This window comes from Odontesthes bonariensis, chromosome 6, assembly GCF_027942865.1.
Source record: "Odontesthes bonariensis isolate fOdoBon6 chromosome 6, fOdoBon6.hap1, whole genome shotgun sequence".
Taxonomy (NCBI): Eukaryota; Metazoa; Chordata; class Actinopteri; order Atheriniformes; family Atherinopsidae; genus Odontesthes; species Odontesthes bonariensis.
The window spans coordinates 16,358,673-16,374,919 of NC_134511.1; the positions used below are offsets into that span (position 1 = coordinate 16,358,673).

The following is a 16,247-nucleotide window of genomic DNA, read 5'->3' on the forward strand; positions in this document are numbered from 1 at the left end:
GGGATGCTGCAAGTCCCAGAACAAAGTAGGTTCTCCTGAATTTGTTGGAGTGTAAGCAACAAAACCTTGACCATATTTCCTTCCACGACCTCATCTTTTGCAGTCTAATCAACCACTATGAAGCTGACCTAAATGAACTAACCAAAACTCTATTATTGAAATGAAAAACAAAAAAGGGGATGGTCGATCGGAAGAACATTTTAAAGAACATTTAAACTAACTGCTGTTGTCAGGATACTCAGGAATGGATTTCTGGGCTGTCACCCTCAAATGACTTATGTTCTGTTTATATGAATATTGTGTATTTTTTTGTGTGTTTTCAGCTGACCTGTTTGACATCCTGCTGCCAATGCTAAACATCTACCAGGAGTTTGTGCGCAATCATCAGTACAGCCTGCAGGTTTTAGCCAACTGCAAGCAAAACAGAGACTTTGACAAGCTGCTGAAACAGTATGAGGCTAACGCTGCCTGTGAGGGAAGAATGCTCGAGACCTTCCTCACATACCCAATGTTCCAGGTAGATCATGAGCACCACTCCATTTTAGTATTCACAAACACATCATAACCCAACTGCCATCTCTATGTACATTTTTTCTAATAGTTGTTTTTTTTCACAATGCTCTTTTCTCCAACAAGATTCCTCGCTATATCATCACCCTGCATGAATTACTGGCACACACACCTCATGAGCATGTGGAGCGCAAAAGTCTGGAATTTGCAAAGTCCAAGTTAGAGGAATTGTCCAGGTGATTGTCCAAATTACCATTTTTTCCAATCTTCTACATCTTGGTACTTGATATTGAAATAACCTGTGTGTTTGTGTGTGTATCCAGAGTAATGCATGACGAGGTGAGTGACACAGAAAACATACGGAAGAATCTGGCCATAGAGAGGATGATAGTTGAGGGCTGTGATATCCTGCTGGACACCAGCCAGACCTTCGTCAGGCAGGGTGAGTCTTCGTCAGTGCACAGCACAATGCAAGCAGATGCTCAGCTGTGAGACGCCTCCGCCCTTCAGCTTGTGATATGTGTGCAATGCCTTTATGGAGCTCAGTCACTGAAGCCAGACATGTGATACTGCCTGCCCATTTAAAATGTACTTCTACAATGTGGTTGTGGTGCTTAGGGATTTTTTTTCTCTTATGCTGTAGAATCAGCCTATATAAAAAAGAGACAAGAGTGATCTTTTAGCAATGGAACTATTCTATTCAAAAAGAAATTTCCATACCTGCTCTTTTTAATCACAACAAGTTGCATTTTTCTACGTAAAGCTCTCAGATAGACTTCCACCGCAACATGTACTCATTTTTTGATAGTGTCGATAAATGAATGGCCTGGGATTAAAACTTTTATCGCAAGTCCATTGCATAAACTGTGTTTCATATTAGAATCGCAGACCTTAGTATGTATTAGTACTAATTAATTATAATTAGTATGTTTATGTAAAATTGAAATATTTTGCAATCTGCACCAGTGATTACTCAGGGGTATTTTGCATTTACGCTGGTTCATGCTGTGATTTATTAAATTAATAAGGATAATTACATTAGTTCCAACTATCCACTTATCATGTATAGTTATATACATGTTACAACATTAATTCTACCTCCTTAATAATGTCCAGGCCTGCCTTATGATGCCAAAAACAGTTCTGATAAGTCGGGCATTCATACAGAAATTGTGTGGATGTCCTGTGTTGTCGGGCATCTAGATGTTAGCAGCAGAGATTTTGGGTTGATGGGTTTTCCTTCTGAGGAACAGGCTCATTCCAGCACATCCTACAGATCAGGATCTTAGGAGTTTAGAGGTGCATTCCTTGAGTTTTCTGGTATGTTCTGTGAGCTGCGCTTGTGCAGTGTTTGCTGTATGATGTGGCACATTGTCTGTGGGATGGAAGGGGGGTGGGGCATACCTACAAGGAATACCATTAACATCAACATGTGTGCTTGGTCTGCAACAAGGTCAAGTGGGTGGTATGTAACAAAGTAACACCCATGTAAATGCCAGTACCCAATGTTTCCCAGACAAACACTACAAGATAATCAATGTCATACACTATCCACAATTTTAGTGTTGTGGCTGTTGGCTAAGTGATAGCTTATAAATTAACCACATAGTAAGTTGCCTTACCTTAAGTGCAGGCTGTGATTTTCCTGCTGTAACTGAGTCATATGTCAGAGAAAAAAATCCTGGCATTAGTTTTGACAGTGCATGACTTCTACTAATCCACGTTTTCTCTGAATTTTTTTGCATGTAAAAAAGTGACAAAATTCTGTTTTTTGTAATATACTCCCCTTGTTTTAATCTCATAGCTCAGCAGGATTCATGCTATAAGTTTGTATCCAGGAATGTTCATTTTTACATGTGTGTGCAGCTACAAACGATCGGTAAACACAGCCGCAGCTTACTGTCAGCTTAATAAACTGTAATGTAATCCTGCTCAACAGGCTCTCTGATCCAGCTTCCATCAGTGGAACGAGGGAAACTAAGCAAGGTCCGTCTGGGGTCTCTGTCACTGAAGAAAGAAGGGGAAAGACAGTGCTTTCTCTTTACCAAACACTTCCTCGTCTGCACTCGCAGCTCTGGGGGCAAACTACACCTTCTTAAGGTGACACCTTTCTTACCTGTGTAGTGTATGTAAACCACAGAAAGGAATTACTTTTTGTAATTTTTTCTGCATATATTTTCTTAAACTCTTCCAGCAAGGTGGAGTGTTGTCCCTTATTGACTGCACACTTATAGAGGAACCAGATGCCAGTGAAGAGGAATGTAAGTTTACTACATCTATGAAATCGAGCATATAGCTTGTTGTCACATGACCAGCTCCAACTAGGTTATTTAGGCCCCTCACCACTCAAAGAGGTTTATGGAAGGCAAACAATAAACGTTTAGAAATGACTGAAATGAATATCAGAACATATCTCAACCCTTTAAATGTCCGGCTATGGATCTTTTAATATTACAGGACCGATATTAATTATTCAATTTATTTTTTCCTAAGTATTCATTTTGCAGATAGGGAGACTGTTCGCAACACACATATATATATATACAGGCAGTGAGGCATACATGTGGATCCTTACATTTACTTTTATACATAAGCCTCTGGGGTGTACAGTAGAGATAGCAGGTCAGCTTAATTGACCCTCTGTGTGTGGATGTGTACCTGTGTAAGAGCACAAGCATGTCACTTTTTATATAATCATTGTTAAGTGATCTGTTTTATTAAAAACGTTCTTCCTTCTTTTGTAATGTAGCTAAATCTGGTGGTCAGGTGTTTGGTCAACTTGACTTTAAGCTGATAGTGGAGCCTTCAGATTCATCTTCATTTACTGTGGTGCTGCTGGCACCATCACGGCAGGAGAAGGCCGCATGGACCAGTGATATTAGTCAGGTAATACACAAATCACACCAACACACACCCAGATAAACACAGAATAACAAGAACCTCCAAATAGCAGGAGGATGTCTCCGCTGGGCATTGAGAAGGCTTGGTAATAAGTAAACACACTGTGTGTGTAAAACACAACAGACTGTGATGCAGTCCCCCAGGGCTGAGTTCTGCTCACTGCCTCGCAGTACCTCACAAGCATAGTAACGCCATACAAGCATGTCAAACTGGATTAAATCTTGTCAGTCAGTAAAAAAAATACACAGACAGTTCTGAGTGGCTGGTTTTTCATGTCAGTTTCTTATCAACCATACTTTTTTTAAATGTTTCAAAGCAAACATTTAAAACATTGCCTGATTACATACAAATAATTTCTACATTGATGTGTTTTCGCCTTAGCTTAAACACACATACACAAATATCATCATTTTCACTGCTCGTGTTCTCATTCTTTCACTTAGCTGTCTTTCCCCTCTGTTCCTATAGTGCATAGATAATATCCGTTGCAATGGCTTGATGACCAGTGTATTTGAGGAAAACTCCAAAGTCACTGTGCCTCACATGATCAAGTAAGTATTTTTGTGCTCGTGAAGAAGAACACCCATCTCTTCATGCTACGCACCTGCGGCAAAATACATGTGAATACCATACCTGTATGGAGAGACAATAGTTTCAACATTTAATGTGTTCAGCCCAGTCTCACAAGAAAATGTGTATAATATACACCTGTCCAACTTACCAAGACATAGTAAGGGAAATGGAAAGATATTTTTCTAAACCGAGAAAAAAAGATTCCATGCCCTTAGTTAGAACACACACTTTTACCTTTTACATAGACTATAAAGTAACATACAAATTCATAAATATGCACAGACAAGAGAATTCCACGACCTGTATTCTATGTCTGCTCTACGTGCCTCCTTTAATTACCCCCTGGGGATAAATAAAACGTTTTTTTAATTTGAATTTGATTTCATCTTCTGACAGTAAACTAAAAACTAGCATTGTTAGCATTACCCACTTTGTAGTGTGCTATATATATAGGATAAATGGTGCTTATCATTAAATTTGTTTTGAAAGATACCTATTAGTAATACAAAAGAGTGTCACAATTATTTTTGAGACATTTTTGTGCTCACAAGGCTTTTTGAAAGGGAAAAATAATCTCATCTATGACATTTAATATCTGCATTTACAATATTGTTTTTTACTTTGGGAGATGTACAGTTGTGTATTCAACTTATTTTATACACTTGTGTTAATTAGAGCATCTATTACTGAGAAGGAAAAATAATGCACACAATATTTCATACAGAGACCACGTGAGACATATTTTGAACTATTTGCAGTTCTTTATTTTGAGACTACTTCCTCTCCATATTCTTCCATAAAAAAGTCTAGTTGTATTAATTAGATGAAGTGTTATGTATGATGCTTTTTTCTTTTAAATCATGCATTTACTTTGAATTATGCAGGTTTTGTATTAATTTCTCTCTTAATTGGCTTGACTTGTTTTTTTAAGCAACATTCGTAACCTTTTTCTTGCTTAGCAGCCCAGCAGTCACGCACGCGTGGTTATGTGTGTGTGTGTGTATGTGTGTGTACGTGTGTATCCATCAGATCCGATGTGCGCCTCCATAAAGATGATATTGACATTTGCTTCAGCAAGACGCTCAACTCCTGCAAGGTCCCCCAGATCCGTTATGCCAGCGTGGAGCGGCTGCTGGAGAGGCTGACTGACCTGCGCTTCCTCTCAATAGACTTCCTCAACACCTTCCTGCACACATACAGGATCTTCACCACTGCGACAGTGGTCATGGACAAACTGGCAGACATCTACAAGAAGCCTTTCTCCTCCATACCTATCAGGTCTTAATATTATTACATGCAAAAATGCATTTGCAAACAGAGAAAAGGACAGAGCTACAGATACACTTTGTGTCAGTTTTGTATTTGTATTAACTCATACAACATTCAAACAAAGAAATGTTTTATTGATTTTTAAACATCTATGAATAAGGGAGTTGGATATTAGTGAGTGTTTTGGATTTGGCTGGCAGCTTCCATGTCTGTCCACAAGGTTAAACAGACACTGGCTGTGTTTGAGGGCCCACCAGGACAGATGCTTTAACAAAGTTTTTTGGCACCATCATAGCAATATGCTGTGTTTCAGATGAGGCTCCTCTCTCCCTCTGATTAGGTCTCTGGCAGCATCAGAATAGCACATTTGTATTCCTTACTTAACTCATTTTTTGCCGCTGGACAAGCTTTCCTTTTTTCTCAGTGCAAGGGCAAAGTTAAAAAGGTAATATTGTGCTAGAATGGTGTCTTTATTATTTTCGTTTTTTTTTCCCCGTCACAGCTTTACAGAAGGTCAGACCAGACTGAAACGTCTCAAAAACTATAGGCTAGATTGCGATGCAAATCCCCAAAAGATTAACTTGCTTGACATGCAATGGGTAAAAAATAGTCTCTTAAGGTCTGCCAGATAACAGGATTATACTCTAAAAGCATACAGATGATCTTCCCTCTTTCTTGGCAAAAAAGAACCAAACTCAGTGCTGATTTCTGTGTAGGAGCAGTGGGAAAAAATACTGCTTGAATCAACAATAACCTCTTCATTCCTGATACAATAAAGTTGTTTATTAGAAATTGGACTTACAAAATCTAGTGTTGTCGCGGCAATTTTTTGGGCCACATACTGGCATAAAGAGAATGTATAGCATAGGACAGGGATAGCCAACTCTGGTCTTTGAGGGCCGCTTTCTTGCAGGTTTTAGATGTTTTCCACATCTGATTCAAATCAATGTGTCATTAGCAGGCTCTTGCAGAACTGAACAATCTTTTGAAGAGATCCGTTTAATCTGAATCAGGTGTGTTGAAGCAGGAAAGATCTGTATCTGGAGCTTTCAAAGTGAATAAAACTATCTCTCAAGGTCGTCGTTGGTGCAAATGCTCCTTGCTTTTTCAATTTTACGAGACTGAAGAGGCGTCCCTACAATTATTTTGACCTCTTTTTGTAAACAACTCTGCACAATGTTACAGCCATATTGCAGGCTGTATAAAACAGATGGAAGTTGACACTGTGACATCACCCACTATTTTGTCAATATTTTTGTCAACCTAACGTTCAGCATTTTGGACATCCCTATTTTCGTCTTTTGAAATCACAAGTTATGAGGACATGATTGATCTGATTGAACCTGTTTAAACCTATTTTGGGTTTAACGATTTGTCAGTCACAGTGTCACACAATCGGAATACATAAACCAAAATGGTACTGAAACTATTTAGAATTGGATGAGAAATTAGTGATAAAAGCTGTTAATTTATCAGGGGAAACTGACTGCTTTTTGCAGCCACAGGGTTGAGTTCTTCCACACTGGCTTTGTGTTTGAAATGGCAGGCTAAATCTATTATGTTTCTACAGACTATGGGTGTAAATATGCATAAACAGAGGTAGACAGACAGAATTAAGTTCTCTGGGCCTCTTTTGCAGTATATTTTCTCGCCATGCATCGTCATGGGAGACAGAACATACATTATGCTGCTGCTCTCTCACTCACACATTGTCTCCTCATGCATCCCTTTCCACCAAAAGGTTAATTTATTTCTCTTCCACTATCTTCCCCTCTAACCGTCTTCCGTCTTTGTCACATTTCTGACTTGCATTTTCATGTCTCAATCCAACCATCACACCCATCCATTTAGTCATTTTTTGTGTCATCCATCTCTCTTGTCTCTTTATGTTCCTCCCAACTCCAGGGCGCAGTACCACTCATTTGACCGTCTGTCTATCTCATCCATTTGTCCTGACTACAGTCTGAAGATCAAGAAGATAGCCATGGATCAGTCCAAGTAACTGAGTCGTCTCTCTCTGCCCTACCTCTTGCCGTCTCTGTTGCACTTCTCCTGCCTGTTCCTCCTCTTATCTGGTCATGGTCTGATACCGAACTGATGCATGACGCTCCCCTTTACTTAGCCTGTCTAGCTCTTTATATAAATCAGTCACATGGATTTCAATTCATCCAGTCTGAAACCTTTTAGATTAATGATATGAAAAATCTGCAGTGGATCTGTAGCATGTTTTGTCACTGTAGTATCCCTTCCTTGATGCTCTTTTTTGCTCTCTGTTAACATATTTATCTCTTTTCGTCATTCCTCTTCAGTCAGTTTGCATCCTATTTTCCAGCTGCTTACCTTTAAGTTTGTCAGTATACCATGTTTTTCATGGAGCTTCCCTTCCCTAGTCTATCATTTCCTCTCCTCATTTCTTTTATCTGGGATGCAATTTGCTCCTCTATTTATTGCTGAATAAGAAGACTTGTGTTTTTCTACGCATGATTACTTTTCATTTAATGTATTCTTGACACACGGCTCCTTAAGCTTTTGCACTTTCATTATCGAGCAAATAAGGCATTTCAATGTTGCAAAATGTGATCTCAAAGATTTTTTTTTTCATGTTTAAGATTTATGATTTTAAGCATAAAATCAGCTACAAAACATATGACAACTTTTAGGTTAACTCTGTGTACAGTGAGTGTTATTCAAGCCGAACCATGATCTTTTTCCTACCCTAACCAGGCTAAAACTTTTTTTTTTTTTGTCTAAACAAGTCATTTTGTTTGTTGCATTTAACCAGTGTTGCCCATACCAAACCTGTTTTGGTACCTGAATCTAAGCTAAGAGCAAGTAATACTGAGATAGAAAAGGATATTAGTGGCATGAGGAACTCACACATGTTGCAAACTGATTTCTAAGGCAAAACCAAGCCATAAAGAGAAAGTTGAACCTAGGTTTTCACTTACTCCTCCTACTCGCAAATGTTGACTTTGACACCTTTGAAAAAATAGTGATAGTGATACTGATAGTGGTACGATGAGAGTATCATGACACCAACGGCAGGGGACACCTCATTTGTAACTCGGAGATGTACAAATATATAAAATTCTTGCATTGTTGAACTGATATGGATGTAAGCATTCGGGAAATAAAGCTTCTTTATTTATTGCTTTTTTAATATCCTATTACTTTACTAACATATTGCTGTTCTTCCTCTTCAGGTCGTTGGAGCTGTTTTTTGCCACCAATCAAAATAACAGAGGTGGTGAGCACGTAAATGACAGATCTCCTCGTCTCTGCCGCAAGTTCTCCTCTCCCCCTCCGTTGTCTATCCCGTCCCGAACCTCTTCTCCCGTACGAACTCGAAAGCTTTCCCTCCACTCCCCCATCACTGCAAGGGTCGGAGGCCTCGACCTGACCAGTCCTCTGTCCATCTCCGTCATTAATCTCAACACTTCCCAATCTACTGCCAGTAGCCCCACATCTGCCCACACCCCTCAAACTCCAACACCTCAGACCCCAACCCCAACTACTACCTCTCCTCCACCTCTCTCTTCCACCTCTCCCCCACCCAACAACTCCAAGCCAACACAAGAGCAAGCTTCTCCCACTCCCTCCTCACCCGACCAGAGTCCTTGTCCAACAGCAGAGGGGGAGGAAGTGCCCAGGATTGACCCTTTCTGTGGGAAACTGCGACGGAGCATTCGAAGAAGTATGTTGTAATTTCAGGAGCAAAAAAGAAAGTATTTAAACAATAGAGCTAGGTTCAGCTTAGTCGTTTTTTTTATATACATCTATGATTCCTTCTGCAATAACAGAACTCCATTAACATGCTTCTGTAATAGTTGCTCTAAACATCCAAAGTTCTCAGATTGCAAATGTCTAAACACCAGGAGCCGTATGCTGATCTGAAATAGAAATGAATCATTGTCAGCCTTTAAAACATCTCTGTGGTCGATAGATTCTCTCCGATGAACGCATGAACACTGATTATAGATGTCTTCCCTTAAAAAATTAAGCAATAGCATGATCATGAAATTAGATTTTTTTAAGCTTTTTGCTCTCCCTCTATGACACTCATAATCTGCGGCAAGATATTGATTAGAAAAACAGAAGTTATTAGGTCAGCAGAAAACCAGTAAGACAGTAAGACCAGTGCAAACACAGGTTTGGCCTAGTCGAGATGGAGAGACCTGCAGAGGGTCTTCATGTTATAATGCAGCTTCATATTTAATTTGTTTTGGTGACACTGGCACTCTATTGTGACATCCTGTGTCACACATCACAACTTTATGTATTCATTAGGTTGTAACAGACATATGGAGAATTGTGAAGGGCTCTACGTTAAATCCTTCTCCGCTTCTGTACCACTCTTCCCTATGACTTTTGCCCTGTGCTTTTGGATAATGGGCAGTTATTTTTCGGGCTAATATAATCTCATAGATACACTCTTTTGCTGAATGTTTGCAGTAGATTTGAACTTTTGTTGGTGAAATTTAGTTCTTATGACGAGCTGGAGATCACTCATTGGTTTGAAAAGCTCCCTATAAGAGCAATGAGGTTATCTGGTGGGGCATCATTATCTCCTTTCCTTTGTGTGCTTGAATCTGCTAAGCTGACTTCTCACACCACATGCTCTTCTTATGGCAATTTTCTAATGACAGACCTCTCAGACCAGAGGAGGAGAGCGTCGTGGGCATCTGAGCCAGCACAGCAAAGAAAAGCTGCAGTTAGACTGTCATTAGCATGTGCGCACTCATACAGAATGTGTGTGTGTGACAGCAACTCACAAGAAGACCCATTAGCACTTGCACTATCAGACCAACCTCACCTCTTCTAGACAGTCAGTTCATTTAGCTTTCACATACTTACAGGTATATTTAATCGACATATGTCTGTTGATTTTGCACAAGTGTGTGTACATGCTGACAAATAACCAATGCAATATTATGAGCATATATCATCAGGTAAAACCTCTTAAAGTTTGAGATACACTGTCTCTCAATGTTTTAGTTTAATATGAATAGTGGATAGTGGTAAGATTGCCACTTTTCATGTGGGTGACCTGGGTTCAAATCCCCTGCATGAAAGATACTACCTCCAGTAGGGGTCCTGAGGCAAGACCCTGTTACCCTATCCGCCTACCAGTGGAAGTCGCTTTGGATAAAAGCATCTGCCAAAAGCATGAACATAAAACATAAACATAATGTGTTTCAAACTAAATGCCCGATCAAATTTGTTTGCATGAAACAATGTATGAATCTTACTTAAAGATTCTTACTTATCCTATTCAAAACACAAGCAGTGGCATAAGTATCTTCTGAAAGTCAGTTAATTTTTCTTATGTGTCCATTGTACTTAGCATTGAATTGAAAAAAATATACTGTATATCTTGACACATGAAAGTAAAATCATTAAACATAATTAAGGTCAAAGCTTTGTGCTTGCATGAGTAGTGAGCATATAAACCAACAAAACTTTCACCAAGTTTTATTGGTTTATATGCTCACTTGAGGGGGTTTTACCTGTTTCAAATGAGATGTGCATTTGATCTGCAATATTGTGCAAAGAAACCGCTTTAGAAATTATTTCTGACCTGAATCCCCATATGTTTGCAGTCTGAGTTAGCAAACAATGCATTCATGTGACTCCAGGATATAATATCTAAGATACTCTCTGAGGTGAAATTTATTCCTCAAGAATAATGCTTTTCCATTTTCCTCTTGTGGATGTCCATCACAGTTGTTTTTATTTAATTACTTTTGCTTATGTTATTATTTTCCTCTCTTCACACCTAGCTGTCCTGGAATCAGTGTCACTGGAGAAAATCATCCCTGAGTCCCCGCAGAGCAGTGAAGCAGGAGACATGTCACCTTGTCGCTCTCCGTCCACACCTCGACACCTCCGCTACAGACAGCCCGGAGGTAAAACTTTTTGTTTGTTTGTCTGCTTTATTACTCATGATTACACCACAGTTCCAGGGGCTTTGTGGTGTTCATGTTTAGGTGAATTAAAAACGCAGAGTGCCATGTGATTTATTGTATTTGTGGCCACTGACATCATGTTTTCATATGTTAGCATACAAGTTCATTTTGATTCCCTTGTGCTCCGTCTCCCGGATGCTAACAACAGAAAAAAAATATAACAGCATTGTTGCCATTGATGATGATAATATGTGTACATCTGCAGTCCAGTCTGGGGAGAATTCACGCTGCTCAGTCTCTCCTGCCTCAGCTTTTGCTATTGCAACTGCAGCAGCAGGACATGGTACCCCACCAGGTACACACACACACATATACATAAAGTGATTAAACCAACTGTAGAACTTTATTTAAAGAACATATGAGTTGTTTATGTTTTTTTTTTTCTAAATACGTGGTGGAAATGAAAATAAAACAGAATCTTAGGGTTGCAAATCATTTAAACTCTACTCTTTGAGATTTGCACAAAAACGACATGTTTGACATTGAAATTCTTGTTGATTTTTAGAGATATATACAACTCATTCCAAAATTGCGTTTGCAATAACTTAATAACAGGGGTAAAACCTGAATATAGTGTTCAGCATTAATTTCACAGCTGTGCAAGTTCCCCATGCCATGTGCACTAATGCACCTCCATACCATCACAGATGCTTGCTTTTGAATACTGATAACGAGCCAGATGGTCCCTCTCCTCTTTAGCCCTGAGGATACAGAGTTCATAGTTTCTCAAAAGATATTTCCAGTTTTGATTTGTCTGACCACAGAGCAGTTTCCTCTCCATTTAAGTCCCTCTCCTATGAACTCGGTCATGTTTTTGTGGATGGCTCGTGTGTCATTTGGTAATGACCCTTTTAAACACTGCCTACAATCCTAATACATTAGCAGCTTGAAAGGAACCATTTTCTCTCTTTAATTTCCCTGCAGTGTTCACTAACTCTGAGAGAACCTGTGATAAAGAGTTCATCATACGCAGAGCTGCAACCAACAGAGTCCTCAATGTTCTGCGCCACTGGGTCTCCAAACACTCCCAGGTCCGTCTCTGCCCACCGCTGTGTGGATGTGTTTGTGTGTCTTCTTAGTTGTGTGTTTTTTTGCTCGGGTTATAAAGTTTGTGGTCTCATTAAAGCGGGTGACTGATGCATGCTCTCTCTGCTCCACTGCTCTCACTTGAAAATGTAAACAGCCACATGCACTCAAACACACATGGATTATTGTTTCCATTTTAGCTGGACACACAGCCCGAACTGCCTACTTCTGCTTAAACAGGCAGCGTCTAATGAACTGAACATCAAGTTAATTGCCTGACTCCCCGCACAGAGGTCTGTCCAGTTTAGCTGCATCGATCTGTTTTATATATTTTTCTTCAATAAAGAAAAATGCTATGATGACAGGCCAGCTCTGGTCAGCCTATTAAACAGGCAAACACAAACTCACAGATAGACGTACACCCTACCCAGGCACATTCGTCTTTTTGAGGCTAAAGAACAGAAAGAGCTTGTTAAATCTGACCTTTGAACAAGAGTTAAATTGTGGTTGGAGTTAATTGGGGAAACAGCAGAAAAGAAAGTATAAAGAATGTAAGCAACGAGGGAGCTAAGGACAAAGAATACACGGTTGGTGGATGTATCATACATCAGTGTCTGATGATTGGCCATTTGGGATAGTGTACTGTGTAGAGAAAATGGAAAATTTTATGGTTTTAGTATGTTCAAGATGCAATACTGTAATCTTCATTTGCAGAGTCCGGGAACATGACAAAGTATGCAATGGGATATTCTGTCAGATATTTTGCTATATTGGTTTTTCTGTACAGCGATATTTTTCTCTTGAGAATCTCTATATGTCTACAATATTAGACCTTAAGAGAAATCTTAGAGAGATTATTTGTGTATTACTATGGTCAACTTTGCTACTATTTATAGTATTATAGTACAGTTTATCATTTCGATGATGTTTGTATCATTGCTCAATCTTAAAACCATCCATCCATCATCTTCCGCTTGTCCGGGGATGGGACAGCTTGAGCAGAGAAACCCAGACGTCCTTAAATCTTAAAACCTTAATTTATAAACAATTAGATGTGCCAGATAAGCTCAAAACATCCCATTTTTGGTGCATATCCTTAGACATAGTCGCAGTTGATTTTCAGAACATAAAGCTGGTTATGTTTAGTGTTGCTAATTGCTGCATTACAGCTGCATACATGATGTGAGTAAATAAAACATTTTGCAATGTGGCCTCATGCCATGATCGACTTGGGAGCTGATCAACAGAACTCAGTACGTATAACACAAGACAAAATATTGAAATGAATATATCAGTTTGCTAATCTCAGCAAATACTAAAACCATTGTGGTATTCCTAACTAAGTCACTTGTAAAAACTAGGCAATAAAACATGTGTCATTGCAATGAAAATATCAATAAGATTAATGAGTTTATTCAGTCTTGTACTTATTGTACTTAGATAAATGTAATATGTATTAACTAATAACTCTTGTCTTTGTGTGGCCCAATTAGTTTTAGATTTTGAAAAAGAGAAATTAACTTATTTCCATCAGTTATCTTTTCTTCTTTTAAAACTTGGTTTAAATTCTTAAAGATTTGGTTTTGATTTATCCTTGTGATTATGTTAAAATTGGGTTTATATCCATGTCAGGTTACTAATTTTGGTCAAACATAAAAGCGGGTGCTGGAGAACCTGATGCATATGTCTGTATGACAGTGCTCTCAAATGTGGAAGTTAATTTGTTTTTCTCTGTCTTTAGGACTTTGAGATGAATGGGGACCTGAAGATGTCTGTGATTTATCTTCTGGAGGAGGTGCTTAGAGATCCAGACCTTCTGCCTCAGGAGAGAAAAGCTACTGCCAACATCTTAAGGTAGAGCGCACACACACACACGCACACACACACACACACACACTTACACAGAAATACTCAGCATGTGCGCAAAGCAATGTTAATTCTAGTGATTCATGTTTCTTCCATAAAATCATGTCAGCATAAAACTCAACATTAAATCAAACATAAAAGCTCCCCATTTTCTGCTCTGTTTACTTACTTTTTTTATTCTGTCTCCAAGTGCCCTTTCTCAAGACGAGCAGGAAGATGCCCAACTGAGGATAGAAGACATCTTACAGATGGTGAGATAGTTGCAGAAATTTTAGTTTTAAACATGCAATGATTCACTTTTTAAAATGGAAAGTTCTACCTTTTACTGCGTAACTTAAATCTCTTGAGCTGCAAACGTTCTGATGTAGCAATCCACTTGATTTTATGATGTTCTGGTTTCACGAAGCCTCCCTGATATATACCTCCAGATACTTTTCTGCTTTCCTCCTTTACAATGTACCAGAGGTAAAATAAATAAGGAGTAACCCTTTGATGTTGTTCTCTTGCCATAATGGTAACTGGGCATCACAAACAAACATATATTGCTTTTGTAAGATGTGAAAAACTTCAGTCAGTATACACAGTCATATACTCCAGGCAGAGTGGGTGAATGCACCATCTCCAACCTGTCGCTCCTCAGGGGACAGTTAGCTGTCATCAGCTATATTCATCATAGACAGGCTCTTTATTAGATATTTATATCTCATTGTTATTTGTGCTTGTGTTATAGGGTGTGCCTTTGTTTGTTCATGTGTGTGTTTAGGCGGACTGTCCGAAGGCAGAGTATTTTGAGTCTCTCTCTGCGATGGAGCTGGCTGAGCAGATCACTCTGCTGGATCACATTGTCTTCAGGAGCATTCCTTATGAGTTAGTCCTCCTCTAACACTTTCTCTCACTATGATGTCCATCAAGCCAAACAAAATCACCCTCAAGAACAACAGAGAAAACAAATTACAACAAAATCAACAAAAAATTTAGTTTTTCATTTTAAATCTATATTTTTAAAGAGTTTTCACACAAATACATTCATATTACTGTGTGGTAACCTGCTCATGTAATTGTTGCTCTTTTTAGTTGACCTCTCTTTCTCTTTAGGAAAAATCTGTAACTCCTGATGATAATTGTTAGATTCTGTTAGTGTGACTGTTGAACATTAATTTAGATCAATTTACTATGGATGACATTTTCTTCTGGGGGTAGGTTTGTTTGTTTCTTCCATTTAATCACACATCTTAATCCATTATGTCACATCATGCAGACACCCACATCTTTTCAAATCTTTATACGGTACAATATAGTTACAGCAACTTTATTGTTATTTTATATTGAAACTCCCTTTGCATCCTTAGACCAGCTATGTCAAAGAGGTAAAAGAGCTCACAGGGATAGATAAACATATCTCAATCTAATCTTTATCCCAACTCAGAATAAGCATTCCCATCAACACGTTCTCTTACCCGCCCACTAAAACAACCCATAAATGACAGGAAACAAACTGGCCACACACTGATGTTGATTAAGCAGCAAAACAACTGCTTTATAAAACAGTCAATTCAGCCTAATAAGCTTATATTGAGGAATTGTCTGATTTGTGTATATATTCCTTTGTGTATTTTAATCTTGTTGTTCTCAGTAATCTAACTACAAAAACAATCCATTTATTTAGTTTATGATATTGAATTTGTATTTGTATTTTCTCAAATCTTCATATTTGACCTCATTATACAAGATGAAATAATACAATAATAACACAATATTTTCATCTGACAGATCCAAATGGTTCACTTGATTTCCCAGCAGCCTTTGTAGGACACCACTTTCTTTTCTCATGGTGCTTAATTAGTTAAGGAGAGCCTCATCGAAACCTACTACAGACATGATCCTCATATGACAGGGTTTTAGTTTGTGACGTACATCTTTGAGACTACTGTGCTATACTTAAGTGATCTCTTTTTGATGTTTCACATGCTTCTGTCTTCCCTCTCCAAGAGAGTTCCTGGGCCAGGGATGGATGAAGGTTGATAAGACTGAAAGGACGCCCTACATCATGAAAACGAGTCAACACTTCAATGATGTAACTTCTTTAAATACATATGGTTTTTTTTCCTGATCCATCAGTAAAGATCCATTAGCATA

The 16,247-nt window shown here is 38.7% G+C and overlaps 1 protein-coding gene across 5 annotated transcripts in view; it reads left to right on the plus strand.

Annotated features, from left to right (window-relative positions):
* Nucleotides 1-16,247, plus strand: part of rasgrf2b (Ras protein-specific guanine nucleotide-releasing factor 2b) — a 47,693-nt gene that overhangs the window by 27,813 nt on the left and 3,633 nt on the right. For 2 of the 5 annotated variants that reach the window (XM_075467630.1, XM_075467629.1), the window contains exons 8-23: nt 324-517; nt 637-746; nt 834-952; nt 2,450-2,610; nt 2,705-2,771; nt 3,260-3,396; nt 3,880-3,962; nt 5,014-5,262; nt 8,457-8,947; nt 11,034-11,159; nt 11,425-11,514; nt 12,144-12,250; nt 13,987-14,099; nt 14,302-14,362; nt 14,875-14,978; nt 16,101-16,185. In XM_075467630.1, coding sequence (XP_075323745.1) covers nt 324-517; nt 637-746; nt 834-952; nt 2,450-2,610; nt 2,705-2,771; nt 3,260-3,396; nt 3,880-3,962; nt 5,014-5,262; nt 8,457-8,947; nt 11,034-11,159; nt 11,425-11,514; nt 12,144-12,250; nt 13,987-14,099; nt 14,302-14,362; nt 14,875-14,978; nt 16,101-16,185 — 2,297 coding nt within the window. Of the gene's footprint in view, nt 1-323; nt 518-636; nt 747-833; nt 953-2,449; nt 2,611-2,704; nt 2,772-3,259; nt 3,397-3,879; nt 3,963-5,013; nt 5,263-7,158; nt 7,252-8,456; nt 8,948-11,033; nt 11,160-11,424; nt 11,515-12,143; nt 12,251-13,986; nt 14,100-14,301; nt 14,363-14,874; nt 14,979-16,100; nt 16,186-16,247 lie in introns of all 5 variants that reach the window. The other 3 variants (XM_075467633.1, XM_075467631.1, XM_075467632.1) reach the window with 3 other exon arrangements.